Below are 14,298 nucleotides of genomic sequence, written 5' to 3' on the forward strand. Positions count from 1 at the left end.
GAGAGAGAGAGAGAGAGAGAGAGAGAGATGGCAGGGCTAGTGTTTTTACCTGAAGTGGGGCTTGAGGTCACAAACCATGAGATCATGACCTGAGCGAAAGCCAGATGCTTAACTAACTGAGCCATCCAGGCGCCCCAGAAAGACATGTTATTGATAAAGGTCAGCTACATCAGCCTGAATTTATAGCTGTTGTATTCCCAGTAGTTCTTTAATATAAATACATTTTGACTTCTTCATTATGTTTCCAGTGTAGTCATGCTGAGAATTTGCCTATTAGAATAAATGATTTAACTATACATTATTTTCTTTTTACTTCTTTCTATTACACTAGATGGCACTCTCGTTTTTTAAAAAAAAAAAAAAATATGTCTGAAGTCCAACTTCGGCTCAGTTCCAACTTCGGCTCAGGTCATGATCTCACGGTTCATGAGTTCAAGCCCCATGTCGGGCTCTGTGCTGACAGCTCAGAGCCTGGAGCCTGCTTCAGATTCTGTCTTGCCCTCTCTCTGCCCCTCCCCTGCTCATGCTCTGTCTCTCTCTGTGTCAAAAATAAATAAAACATTAAAAAATTTTAAAAAAAGAAAAAGAGATGATATGTTTACTGGTGTTGAGAATCATGGCTTTAAAGGTTTCAAGCCTTTTTCCACCTCAGGACCTTTATACACGTTATTGCTGTCTCTGCCTAGAATGCTCTCCTCTGACTCTCTTCTTGATATGCCAAACTGCTAAACTTTCAGGTCTCAGCTAAAACATCCCTGACTTGACAAAGTAAGTCAGAGTCCCCTCTTCTAGGTTGCATAGCATCATGTATTTTTTTCATGGCACTTACAATGATGGTAACGCAATGAAACCATTCATGTATTTTTTTATTAGTCTCTTTAATATCTGTCTCCATGTTAGGTACATGAAAGGTAGGAAATATAAGCCCGGTTAACCACTATGTCATTAACACCCAGCACCATGCCTGATGTGGTGTAGATGCTCAGTAAATGCTGGTTAGATGAATGAATAAAGATCCCCAAACAATCAAGTTGTACGACTAAGCAGCCAAGCTTACACGGGTAGCAAGTGGCAAAGCTCAGATCCTGACATATATATGATTGATGCCCCAAACCACATCTCATCACCTGTTTCTGGCTAAAGCAGCATCACAAATAGTGAAGTGAAATCGGTGTCTCACCTAAAATATCACAAGTGAAACAAGACTGAATTGCCTTGCTCCAGGTTTCTCCTCTATGTCCCCTAGGGTGAGAAGTTATAATAGAAGTATAATTCTATTGCCAGACCCATGGCTAGTTTTCCTTCAGGCAATTTCCCTATTTGGATTCTTATATAGCCTGGGAACATGTTAAAATCCTAGAAAAACTCCTCAAGTGTCAAAATGTATAATCATGGAAAATAATTTATTCACATTCATATTTATCCTACAAATCACCTGGCTTCACCTCCAAGCTGGTCACTTGCTGGGTCACGGGTGTCCCAAGGCTCTCCAAATACAGAACGGAGTGTGCAAAGAGCTTGCAAATAGTACAACCATGACCCGCTTCTGCCTTCTGGTCAGTCTGGCAGTTGACTGGTTTTTGTGAACTGAGCTGTGAACTGTGGTGATTAGAAGCCATCGGGAAACAGGGGTCCACCAGACGCTGCACGGTTCTGGCCTCTCCCACGTGATTCCCCCGCTACACAATGAACTCAAAGGTGGCAAGAGGGTGGAAAGGTGCAAGCACAGATAATCTGGAACCATGCAGATGTGCACTTGAATTCTAGTCCCCCCTGTCCAGCGGTGTGACCTCAGACAACTGACAAACTAGCTAAGCCTCTGTTTCCCCACTTAAAAATGGAGCTAATACTGACCTCGTAAGACTTCTATGAGCACTAATAAGTCGCGAAGCAGCTAACAGTCGCTCCACAACAGTAGTTGCTTAATCAGTGCTGGCACCTTTTCTTTTCAAAGGCTGCGTGATGTCTTCCTCTAAACTCTGACAGCATGTACTCACTTAGCATCTATCTACTCTCCTAACTGGCGCATCCACTAATGTTCCGCGTTCCTTCCTTACCCAAACCATGTCTTCTATTTTATCCAAATGAGAGACTGTGTATATAGTATAAGCACAACATTGGCAGATACGTTTAGTGCCTAATAAGTGAAAGCCGTAAATAATAGTATTATCTCACACACTGTCAAGCCAAAAGCCTTATGTGAACCCTGCATTCAATAAATGTTTACTGATTTATTGTACCAAATAAACCAGATTAAATTCCGGCTTTACGGGTGTACAACCTGAACATGAAAATCTTCAGTTGGATGATTCCTGTGATCCAATACTTTCTGGGTAATGACACAAACTGAAGCCTAAAGACCGAAATCAGAAAACGCTCCCAGTTCTTTTCAAATAAAGAAATTTAATTTTGCCAACTACAGACCAACGAACTTACTTTTGACTTGGGTTAATATATGGTTCGAGACACCAACATGGAATATGAACATTATTTAACTAAATGGAATGAGGAAGTAACAGGTGCATCCTCTGGGAATGGTACACCAAGATCAGAACTAGCACTGGAGAGATGATCTAGGGGTCTAGTTAGAAGCAAGGCTGTGACTGGAGAGTGAGTTCACGTCAGAAAAGTCAGGATGCTGTTGTTTCAGTTCTGGGGACGAACGGGGAACTGTAGAGCTCTGGTGAACTTTGGAAGCCAGGGTACAGAGCCATTTACCTGAAGACAGCACAGCGTTTAATGGGGAGAAGCCACAAAACCGTAGCCAATGGAGGGATAGCTTTTCTTTGCTGCCAATGAGCCATGTAGTGCCAGTGACAAGAAGAGAAAAGCGGGTGAGAAATTGGGCTACATGACATTTTGCTTATGCTATGGAAATGGGACCTCTTCACTTCTGGGTACTAATAATTAGACAAGCCTGAGTTGGAGTCAAGCTTTAGAGAACAATGGGAGCTGCAGGAATCCTTCGAATGAATCCTTAAACTCTAAGGATTCCGTATATATTGCGATCCATGTGAGAACGTAGCTAAAAAGACTGCTCCACACAAACTCATGAAAAATGATTTGTTTAAGTTAAAGGAGACAAAGGGTTAATGAGAGGGAGGTAGCTATTCAAATGGAGGCAAAACATAGGCGTCTGTTAGGTGATGGAAATGTCAGGAAAGTCATGAACAATGTCTACACTGCAAATATGGGGAGAGTGTCACTTCTTTTCTGTTTTCCAAAATGCACACTCTTTGGCTAGTTCAATGATAATGATTGGATTAATCAAAGTACACGTTTGTACTAGAACAGTGTATTTCGAAGAGGACATAAAATCCAAGGTTGCCCCTTGGCCTTTTAACACTAGAAGAGAACAGAAATGATAGTGAGGGTCAGTAGTATTTCTTTTTGCCTCAGTTACACATGTGTGCATGCATACACGTGCACGTACATACTGCATCGTGCTTTTTGCCTTGCTTTTGTAGCTCAGTATTTGGCTAAATACACTCCTGAGTAACAATACTTATTTTTACTTACTATAACATAGTGTCCTTTTAAAATTACATTATAGGGAGTACCATGATAATCATATTTTATATAGCAAGGAACAATAACAACAACAAAGAAATTCCATGATGTCTGGGTTTTCTCTCTAGTCCTGATGTTGGCTGATTTCAAGACTCTTTGGGCTTCAATGTCTTCGTATGTTTTGTTTTACACAAAATGAGAGTGTTAGGAGAAATGATGGCTGAAGTGTCTTCAGTTTTAAAATTCTATTGTTTTGATTTAGTGGAAAAGTAGATACTTGTCTCTCTCAATACTTTCTGGGCATTTGGACCACAAGATAAAAAAAAAAAAAAAAAAAAAATCACTCTCTTCCTTGCAGCAACAAATCCCGAGCGCCACGGGACTGAAATACTTTGCTAGGAATAAAAAGTCCTTAGGCGTTGGTCAATAAACCCTAACCTTAAGCCCCAAACCATTCCCCTCAATTGGTAATAAGCCAAAATCACTTTCCCTCATGTGCAAAGGGCATTTCTCACTTTCTTGTGCTACTGTCATCCTCCACAGCATCCTCCTGATGCAATTCAGCATCCTCCTGAATTGCAGGACAGGATTTTGCTTTGTCTTCTACACTCTTTAGGAATACCTGTACAGCTACAGGTAGGTAGGAAAATTATATCATGGAAATTCTTATTTCGAAGTTTGTCTGGGTCACTGAGAATTCCTGGATGATTTTCCTCCAGTCTAAGCATTCGCGTCCTCTTGCAGGGCAGGAGAGACTCAGTCTGGCAAGAACAAGAACAGGACTTCCAAAAAGAACAAACACAACTTGTGACTTGCTGGGAGTGACTCAGGCGCTGGCCCTGTGCCCCCTGAGTCACAGGTGATCCATCACCGACACCGTTAGAGGGTGCCCGGCTGACAGAGGTGGCCACCTTCCTAGCTGCCAGGTCTTCCATGTGCTGTGAGGGAATTATGCCTCTCTCTACATGTGCTGATTTAGTGCCCTGGCCCAGGAAAAACCTTCAGAAAGGAAAACCAGAGCTGGGTTCCCATTAGAGCAACAGCTACTGAGTGTGCAATACAATTCAGACCTGACCCTGTCTTGGCAGTCTAGCTGTTCACCCACCCCTGATGAGTGCTCAAATGGGTGGGAGAGACAGTTGGTGTGGCAGGTGCTCAGGGGGTGAAGCCGTTTGTGGTCTGGGGTGATCGACAACAACCTCATTCCTGAAACAGAAGGGAAGTTGGGCCCTGAGCTAAGAGTAAGACACGCACAAGACAGGCAAAGAAAAGGACATTTCCAAAGGGGGGGGGGGGGCAATGCGTACGAAAGCGCAGAGGCAGAACGCACGTGGCCTGTTGGCACGGATCAAGAATGAACATAAAGTATCACCTTTGTCATCCGCATTTTACATCTCCGATGTTACAAAAGGAATATATCCTATCCATCTCACAAAAGTAGTAGGATTCACAGGGCAAACAGATAATACTTAGCTCTTCCCCAGACCCACATTCTATAAAATTGTGTCTTAGAAAATACTTGTATCGGTTGTCTTTCTCCCCATTGCTTTCTTTGTGGTTAATATGGAACCCCGATTTCCCACATCTCTTTAATCTGCTTCCGGAGTGGGAGACCTTGGCCAATTATAGAGTTGGGTGAAATTCAGCCAGTCTTATTATTGTATTACACGACACTGCTAAAACCTGTAGAGGATAACAGCAAAGGCTAAGTAGTATTTCTATTTTCAAGAAACTTTAGTAGGAAAGACAAAACATTGGCCCATGAAACTATTAAATAAAATGCTGCCTTATATTATAGAAAGAGGTACCACAAACAGTATTTTCATCCGAAGTTTATAGTTGGCATGGTCTACATAGACATACATAAATCATAGGTCGATATGACTCATGACTCACTTGAGGGCTGCCACCAACTGTTGCCCAGTATGGGCACTGCACAAAAAAGGCACCAGACCTACGAAGTGAGCTCTTGGCTTAGCATGACATATGTGTGATGCCACATCAGAGGAGGGCACCATTTTCTAATTCTTCTACCTGGAAGGGGCACCTGTTCTTAATTCCTCCATCTAACAGGGGATACCTTCCTCTCATTAGCTCAAAAGCCTCTTAGAGGTGAGTTGAGGGTCCTGATCCTCCTTTTTCATACGAGCAGACATGGCTTTTGATGAAATGCTTTGTAGATTACTCAATTTCTCAATCTTGGAGATGGATAAATAAGAAACTAGAGAATAGATGGGGTGAAACGAATTTACATTCATTATTTTGGACTTCGTCATTGCATGAGCACCACTGTTCCACTCTGCTTCACTGTACACGCCTCAGTGGTGTTCCAACGAGAGAGGTGCCCCAGCTTACCTCGTTCTCCTGGGGTCCCTGGCACACCTGCATTTCCTGGGAAACCTGGGGTCCCGGGGGGCCCTTGTTCACCAGGGGCTCCAGGTGAGCCTGGTCTGCCAGGCTCCCCGGGAGGCCCCTGGATGGTCCGCACTGATGAGGAGTGGCTGGGAATCTGGTTGAGGATGGCTGTGTACCTGGCCATGTGACCTGAGACACAAAGGGCAAAGACAACATTCAATGAACTGTCACACACAGAAAGGGGAGACAAGCGGTTTTATTTGTCAAGGTTCCAAACAATTCTGTCAGATAACCACAAGAGGAAAAGCACACCCCTCTGAAATATGTTGCTTTCCAAGTTAAAAATTATTACATTTTACTCTGGATGATATGAACAGCTGGACTGTATTCAAGACACATCTCAATAGTTTGGAATCCTACAGCTCACATCAGCATCCCAGTAAACATCAATGGGCAGAAGTCATAAATTTGATCTTCGCCCCCTACATTTATCTGACCCCCAAACCCTCACCCAGCTGCCCCTTTTCTCTAGCAACAACCCCACCAATTTATTTGCCTTTTTTCCAAACCCACAAAGACTGCTCCACCCTCTTGCTCACAAATCCCCAGACAAGTGTTCTGTTTCAATTTGTCTCTTCGTCGCCAAGGAGCCTTTACTTGGGTCCCAGCTGCAGAAACTCCCACGAGCTTTATTAAAAAAAAGAAAGAAAATCTGGCGCTCTCTCCTATAATCCCTTAACTCAGTTATGGCTGGAAGAATGTATTTTATTTTATTTATTTTTAAGTTTATTTATTTATTTTGAGAGCAAGTGAGTGAGCGTGAATGAGGGAGAGGCAGGGAGAGAGGGAGAGAGAAAGAATCCTAAGCGGGCTCCGTCCTGTCAGCGCAGAGGCCCATGTGGGGCTCGAACCTATGAACCGCGAGATCATGACCTGAGCCAAAATCAAGAGTTGGGCGCCCCTGGAAGAATGTATCTTAATATTCAGAAGTATAGATTGATAAAGAGCTTGCTACCATAATGCTTCATTCAGTTTTCCGGTAACATCAGAAGGTAAGATTTCCCACATAAGTGAATTTCCTAGATGAAAATCTCACCCTTTCCAAACATTCAAATCTAAATAAAGAATAGTAACCATTTTTAGAGGGATTATTTCTAGAATACATTCAATACATTCCTAAGCATAGGACCATGACCGCAACTAGGATTGGCTTCCTGGTGACTCAGGGGCCACCTGTAGGCGTGTGCTTTTCCACCTTTCTCTTTTGACAAGGGGCCATCCTTCATCACTTTCTCTACCTGTCATCACTTTGACCTCACACAGTTCCCCACATAACCTTTCCTCGAGTCATTCTTCTGATCAGCTCTGGACCAAAAACCAGATAACTCATGGTTTTATTATACTTAGAAGCTAACTGATGAATGAAGTTCTGAGCAGAAACCTAAGCCATGAAGTAAGGAGCCCAGAGGAACCTGAGGCGGCACGTGGGAAGGACCTGAGGCAGGATGTGGGAAGATGGCTGAGGTGCCAGAAACAGCCTCTGGGCAGATCGGGGCTTGCTCATAAAGCTGCACGCAATCTTTTCTATTTCTTCTCTCACAATGGCACTCACAGGCAGGGCCTCCCTATTCTACGGGCTCATTTCAGCTTTCTTGTAGAACTCCCTGCTGGCTTTCATTTCCTCCAAGTCATTCACAAGAATCTGAGATTTCCTGAGGGAAAAAACTCCATTTTGAACTCTGAGTTTGTAGGGCACGTCTTAAATAATCATATACTTTTAAAAGATTTTTATTCTACCGTGGAATATGACAACAACTATTGTGAAATCTTCCACATTTTGTGGTCAGTGAGTCCTATTTGGATTTAACCCTTAGGCTTCCTTAAAATAATTACCTGCTCATTTACTTTCATTTACTTGAAATGAGAAACCTACAAGATAATCCAAGGTACAGGTTAGCTTTGGACATATTCCACTTAATGTTCCATTTAGCTTTTATAATTTACTAATTTTTTAATGATCTTATTGTGGCATTAAACTTTAATAGTTTCGTTTAAAACTAGTAAATTCTCAGGGCGTCTGGGTGGCTCAGTCGGCTAAGCATCTGACTCTTGATCTCCACTCAGGTCATGATCTCACGGTTTGTGCGTTCGAGTCCCACATTGGGCTCTGTGCTGACAGTGCAGAGCCTGCTTGGGATTCCCTTTCTCTCCCTCCCTCTCTGCCCCTTCCACACACACACTCTCTGTCTCTCCCTCTCCCTCTCTCTCTCAGAATAAATAAACTTAAATAAAAAAAAATAAAACTGGTAAACCCTCTCTCTCACACACACATTTAGTTTGGGCAATGTATAAAATGAAATAAAGTTAAAATATAGGAAGCATTACTCCTATGCCTGAAGACTGTAGCTTTGTACATGGTCTGCATGATTTATGTCTTAGTGAAAACGCTCCCAAGATGGTGTGGACAGTAACTCCATGCCTTCCCAAAGATGAGGTCTGGGTTTCTCTACTACAGATGGAATTTGGGATATCTGCTACCAGCCAAAAGGCCTATCTGGATGCTTATGAGACTCCTAGACGTCCTTGGGTCAAAAAAAAAAATGGAACCTTTCAGAGCTGAGGCAGCCACTCAGCCCATGGGAGGGGCGTGTGCTACCAGAGTAGGGGGCTTCACAGCTAGAGCTAAGCCAGAGATGGCTGGGTTTGAATATTTCGTCTCTACAAGGCTTTAGATATTCCTGGAATCGAACAAATCATTGGCAAAAGGAAGGGCCCACACTAGTAACCCTCTGGTTAGATTATTCAGACAAAACGTCAGAGGGCCTGGGAGAAACACAAAACGGGTAGATATACAAGTGAATGAACACGAATCAGTAATTGGAATACTGTGCTGTGGGAAAGTTGGGTGTCACATAAAGCATGTTCCAGTGTAATTTTTGGCATGAGCACCAGTGTCTTGTCAAAAATGTCACGTGAAGGCCGCCCCTGTGTGCGTGTAGGGGCATTATTATGTTGTATTTACATAAATGTTACAGAATAAAGTGAAGGGCCTTAGGCCAGTCCAAAGAAAAGGACAAAAAGGAGGTATTGATTTAAATCTAGCGAGTTGATAGAAATCAACACCATGAATCATCTCTTTGAAAGCAGCTTCGGATTCCTTCGTCTGGCAGATTTCAAGTGCTGAGTACTTGAGGAAAAAAAATCTATCCACTTGAAGATGAAGAGAGAACAAAAGATCTGATCGGGGCAGTCAAGTTAGATCTATATGGGCAAAAGGAGAGCTCTTGGACAGATGCCACAGAGGAATTAGGTATCTGTGACATCGACACAGAACTCAAGGGTGATCTGTAATGACTTCTGTAATGGGTTAGTTATGGCCATCTGTAAAGCTTACCCATCTGCACCAAGACAAAGCTTTGGAGGTGTTCTCTTGAGTCACTAACTCTTGGGAGGGGCAGATTCCCATCTGGACGAACCACAGAGAACAATATCCGAAACTGTCATGCACTTACTTTGTTTTTTTTATTTATTTATTTATTTTTTTTAATGTTTATTTATTTTTGAGAGAGTGAGAGAGACAGAGCATTAACAGGGGAGGGTCAGAGAGAGGGAGACACAGAATCTGAAACAGGCTCCAGGCTCTGAGCGGTCAGCACAGAGCCTGACGCGGGGCTCGAACTCACCGACGGTGAGATCATGACCCGAGCTGAAGTCGGCCACTTAACCGACTGAGCCACCCAGGCGCCCCGTGTCACGCACTTACTTTGGATCAGCTGCTCGCACACCTGACGCGCCACTGCTCGGACCATGGCCTGAGACTGCAGATCGCCCTGGATGAAAAAGAAGCATCTTCCTGACTCTCAGGCCCAAGCCCAGCTGCATGGCGATACTTCCAGGATGCAGACCTGGCTTCATTAGCTGTTCCCGCCTGGTCCCTGTGGCTCCCGCGACAGATAGGATTGACCACCATGTGCAGAGAAGGTCATGGAATTTGACACTCATGGTGTCAGGTTCCTGGGAGTCTATATTAAATGTAAAGGCCCAAGTACGTATTTCTGTTCCCAGATTCTAAAAAATTTAAGTTTTGAAATATGTATTTAATGCCTCCTTTATAGTTATTTAGAGCCTATAAAATATAGCACTTTCTCAGGCCGTGGCTTATTTACTATCAATAACAACTCAAAGGAAAGACATTAAACCCATTTTATAGATGAACAGAGTTAAACACGTTGCCCAAAGTTTCACAAAGGTAACTGACTGGATGAGCCCAAAGCCGCTGCTGTTTCTACTACCCAGCCCAGTTCTATCAGGCGACAGCACAATTCTATCAGCAGCTGCACAGTTTCTCAAAAGGGAGAGAAGGTCCCTAAAACAAACTGACTTACATGACACAGCCAGTTCGTTGATGTATGTCTGCCATTGGCTGTTAATATTGGCCCATCAGGCAAGACACAAGCCCCATTTCTACTACTTGGCAAATGTACAGGGCTTTTGTTTCTCTGATGCCTTTTTACATCCATTGTATAAGTCTGTCCTCAAATTCACTCTGGAGTTCAGAGGAGTTTGATTCTCTCCCTCTGATCCTTAAAGAAATGGGCCTGAGGTCATTTAGCTGAATGGCAGCAGATACACAACTAGAAACCTGCTCTCCTGACTTTTAGCCCACAGGGTGTTTTTCCACCTGACAATGTGCTCACAGTCCAATGAGTTGAGGAGAGCGAGGAGAGAGGGAATGAAATAAGAGCAATGAATATTCATGACAGTATAAATGGTCATCCTTTATCAGGCTTTGGTGATGAAAGATGTGCAGCCAGCTGTGCGTGATAAACAGAGCCGGAGGGTACTTACTCTTTCTCCTCGTTCCCCCTTTGCTCCAGGGATACCCTGTAAAAAACGTAAATCGTCAAGTTACTTATCACACTGCATTCAGCTGGGCATAATGAGGATGCATCTTTTCTTATTTTGTTAAGATGTTTTTCTTAGCTCTAGTGATTGTGCAGCACAAACAGGTACACAACAGGAATAAACAAATAGCAACCTGTAAACCCACCAAACAGAAGTAGCTCTTTGAAACATTTTGCTCCCCCAGCCTTTGAATAGGTAGAGAGAGCATTTTTTTTAACACAAAATTGGGATCATGGGGCAATGCTGTTTTGCCATGTAGTTTCACTGAATAGATCGCTCACATCTTTTCACACTAAACACCTCCTGCCCACGGATTGTGCTCTACCGATGCTTCCTGATTTATCTTACAAACCTCTGCTGAATAGCTAAATTGTTTCCATTTTTAAAAGAAGGAAGTAAAAGATCTTCCACCGTAAGAGTTCAGGGTAAGAGATGACATTTGTGAAAACCCAAAACCCGACTCCGCTTTCCATCTGGCGTCACAGCACACAATTCCTTCCCCAGTTCTCCCTGATAACGGGAACTCATATTAACATGAATTCACAGTTAAATTATTATTTTGTTTCGTGGCTTAGCTACTCTTTGACCCATAAGAAACTATTATTACGGCACACATTTTTACTGAAAAGATAAGGGAGTTTTCAAGGTATCTGTAATGAAGTGACACTAATAAGCAAAACATATGTCTTCAGAGCATTCCACCTATCGTTTCGACTCTAAAACAACGTAGTAGAATTCACTGAACAACATTTTTATAGTCTCTACCAAAAGGATAGTAAATGGCATTTACAGATGGAATGTACCCACATGGTCAGACTGTTGGAGTTGTTACTATAATCTCAACAGGTCCTACCCAGGTATCTTCTCCAGAATCTCTACTGGATCAACAGTCACCTTCAAAATTGTGGTTCACCCCATGGTGTGCAGGGATATTGACTTTCTGGAAAAATAAGATGCCCTGAATTGTAGTGTTAGCCGTTTTTGGAGGTGTAAGTCCATCTACTGTGGTTGATTTCAAGCTACAAATGTGCTGTCACTCAAGACGGAAATGAGATGGGAAGAGAAGCACGTAACCTACTCTCCTGAGCAGCTGCAAGCAGTTGGAGCCCACCACTGGTTGTCTTTTCTCCTCTCTCCCCTTGCATCTCGCATGTCTATTCAGCACACACACACACACACACACACACACACACACACACACACACACACACTTTTGCATTGCAATTTCTCATAGCCATTCCTTCTATTCCACGACCCAAGTGCTACCCTTACCATGTCACAATCTCACACCAGGCCATTTGCAACTTCCTTCTAACTGACTTCCCTAACTAAAGACCCCCCTTCCAAACCCTCCCCCACATAACCACTAGTCCTTCCTCAGATACCACCAGCATACAACTCACAAAGCTCAGAGACCACTGAATGATGGCAGCTCCTCCTCTATTCAGAATCACTCATTGGTTCTTAGACACCCATGAGACAAAGTTGGTTCTTCAGTTCAGTCTTTCGTTATCTACCTCCAGCCTCCCTATCTGCTACTCCTCAAAATTACACTTTCTCATTCTCACAGACCTGACCTACCCAGTGCATGAAAACATTTGAAATGTAAGAAAAATATTAAAGTATTTAGAAACATAAATCTTATGGGTGAAGTATCAACGGTAGGAATATTCTAATATCAGTTATTTGACACTGCATGTTTTCTTGTCCTATTTACTTAACTGCAAATCAGCTTATGGATTTCTTGTCTCTCTGTAGATGGTAGGATCTCCCAAACTGGAAACCATAACTTACATTACTTTATATTTCTTTTTTTAAAGTTTTTATTTTGAGAGAGAGAGCATGAGCTGGGGAGGAGCAGACAGAGAGGAAAAGAGAGAATCAGAAGCAGACTCTGTGCACCATCAGTGTGGAGCCCGACAGCAGGTTTGATCCCACAAACCGCGAGACCATGACCTGAGCTGAAATCAAGAGTCAGATGCTCAACCGACTGAGCCACCCAGGCGCCCCTATTTATATTTCTAAAACCACCTAGCCTGTTTCCTGCATAAAAGAGTTGCTCAAACATTCAACTAAGTCCAATATTAAACTGAAACATTTATTATAAATCTAGGACTTTTGTCTGCTTCCTCTGACCTTGAGTTTCCTTTTGTTATGTTAATAAAGTGAGAAGAAAAATATTAAGTGACTTCAACCATAAAAATAAACCTACCCTTTAGTGTACCATATGATAATTTTTCAAGATTACAATCAACAAAGCCCAAGATGGGGAACCCGGGTGGCTCTGTCAGTTGAGCGGCCGACTTCGGTTGAGGTCATCATCTCATAGCTTGAGTTTGAGCCCCGCGTTGAGTTCTGTGCGACAGCTCAGAGCCTGAAGCCTGCTTTGGATTCTGTGCCTCCCTCTCTGTCCCTCCCCTGCTCACATTCTGTCTCTCTCTCTCAAAAATAAACATTTTAAAAATATTAAAAAAAAAAAAAAACAAAGCCCAAGAGAACTTTATTTAAAAACATACACACACTCATACACATAATGAACATTAGTTCTGGGTACATGGGTGCTCACTCTAAATTCTTACCACTTTGTGATTGTTTGAAATTTTTCGTACTAGTATTTTCGGAAAAAAAATAGATGAGACATGGGATCTGTAAGCCACTTAAACTCTCTGAGCTTCTTTCTTTGTAGTATCAGGCCAGTAAATTAAATGGTCTCTGGGGTTCCTTACAAGGCTAACGTGCTAGCATCTCACAATGTCGTCATTATTTGGAATGAGGTAGCTCAAGGAACAGGATTTATGAAAAATACAAGCTGGGCTTGCCAGGGCAGAATCTCAGACTCTACAAAGAAAGCATATCCTCACTATAACCTCTCTCCACATGTAGGTTCCATACTCAGTCTGTGTCTAGTTCCCAAACTCCTGTCTCCCCGTTTCTTGGGACTATGCTTGGGACATAGCAGGTACTCAAAAATATGTTAACTGAATGAATGAATGGCTGAATTTTACTTCAAATCTGGATGGCAGCTTCATTTTAACTTCCTTGATTGAAAAAAAAAAAAAGATACTTAAGACATTCTCAGGCATTGAGCTCCTAGATCATTAGAAAAAGAGTTGATTCTGTTAGAAGTATCCAATTTCCTTTATAAAACTTTTTTTTTTTTTTTTTTTGGCTTAAGAAAGATTTACAAGGCATCCTTCCCTCACAATTCTTTTCAGATTCTTATAGATGTACTGGTGTTGTCCTCTTCATTTCTTAGACTCCACAAATGGCCAAGTCCCCAAAGATGCAGCAATGTCCCCTTATAGGTCTAACTGGAGAAAAGAGCTACTTATGTTACCATGAAATAAATCTTCAATGGAACCAGCTTTTCAAGCATTAAATGTACAACAAAAGCCAAAAATTAGCAAAAAAAGTAAATATTCCACTTTTTAAATATATTCAGACACAATCTGCAAATACCAGATTGTTCTCGGCATGTTAACCTATTTAACCCTATAACAGGCTTGTAAGATTAACTCATTTATTTAA

The 14,298-nt window shown here is 42.3% G+C and overlaps 1 protein-coding gene across 5 annotated transcripts in view; it reads right to left on the reverse strand.

Moving 5' to 3' along the window:
- COL14A1 (collagen type XIV alpha 1 chain) overlaps window positions 1-14,298 on the reverse strand; it is a 215,351-nt gene that overhangs the window by 15,631 nt on the left and 185,422 nt on the right. For all 5 annotated transcript variants that reach the window (XM_086695199.1, XM_086695201.1, XM_086695198.1 and 2 more), the window contains 3 exons: window positions 10,714-10,749; window positions 9,629-9,695; window positions 5,866-6,054 (listed from right to left, as the gene is read on the reverse strand). In XM_086695199.1, coding sequence (XP_086551325.1) covers window positions 5,866-6,054; window positions 9,629-9,695; window positions 10,714-10,749 — 292 coding nt within the window. The remainder of the gene's footprint in view (window positions 1-5,865; window positions 6,055-9,628; window positions 9,696-10,713; window positions 10,750-14,298) is intronic.

The sequence above is a fragment of the Puma concolor genome, chromosome F2 (assembly GCF_028749965.1).
Source record: "Puma concolor isolate L17-30 chromosome F2, mPumCon1.1.hap2, whole genome shotgun sequence".
Taxonomy (NCBI): Eukaryota; Metazoa; Chordata; class Mammalia; order Carnivora; family Felidae; genus Puma; species Puma concolor.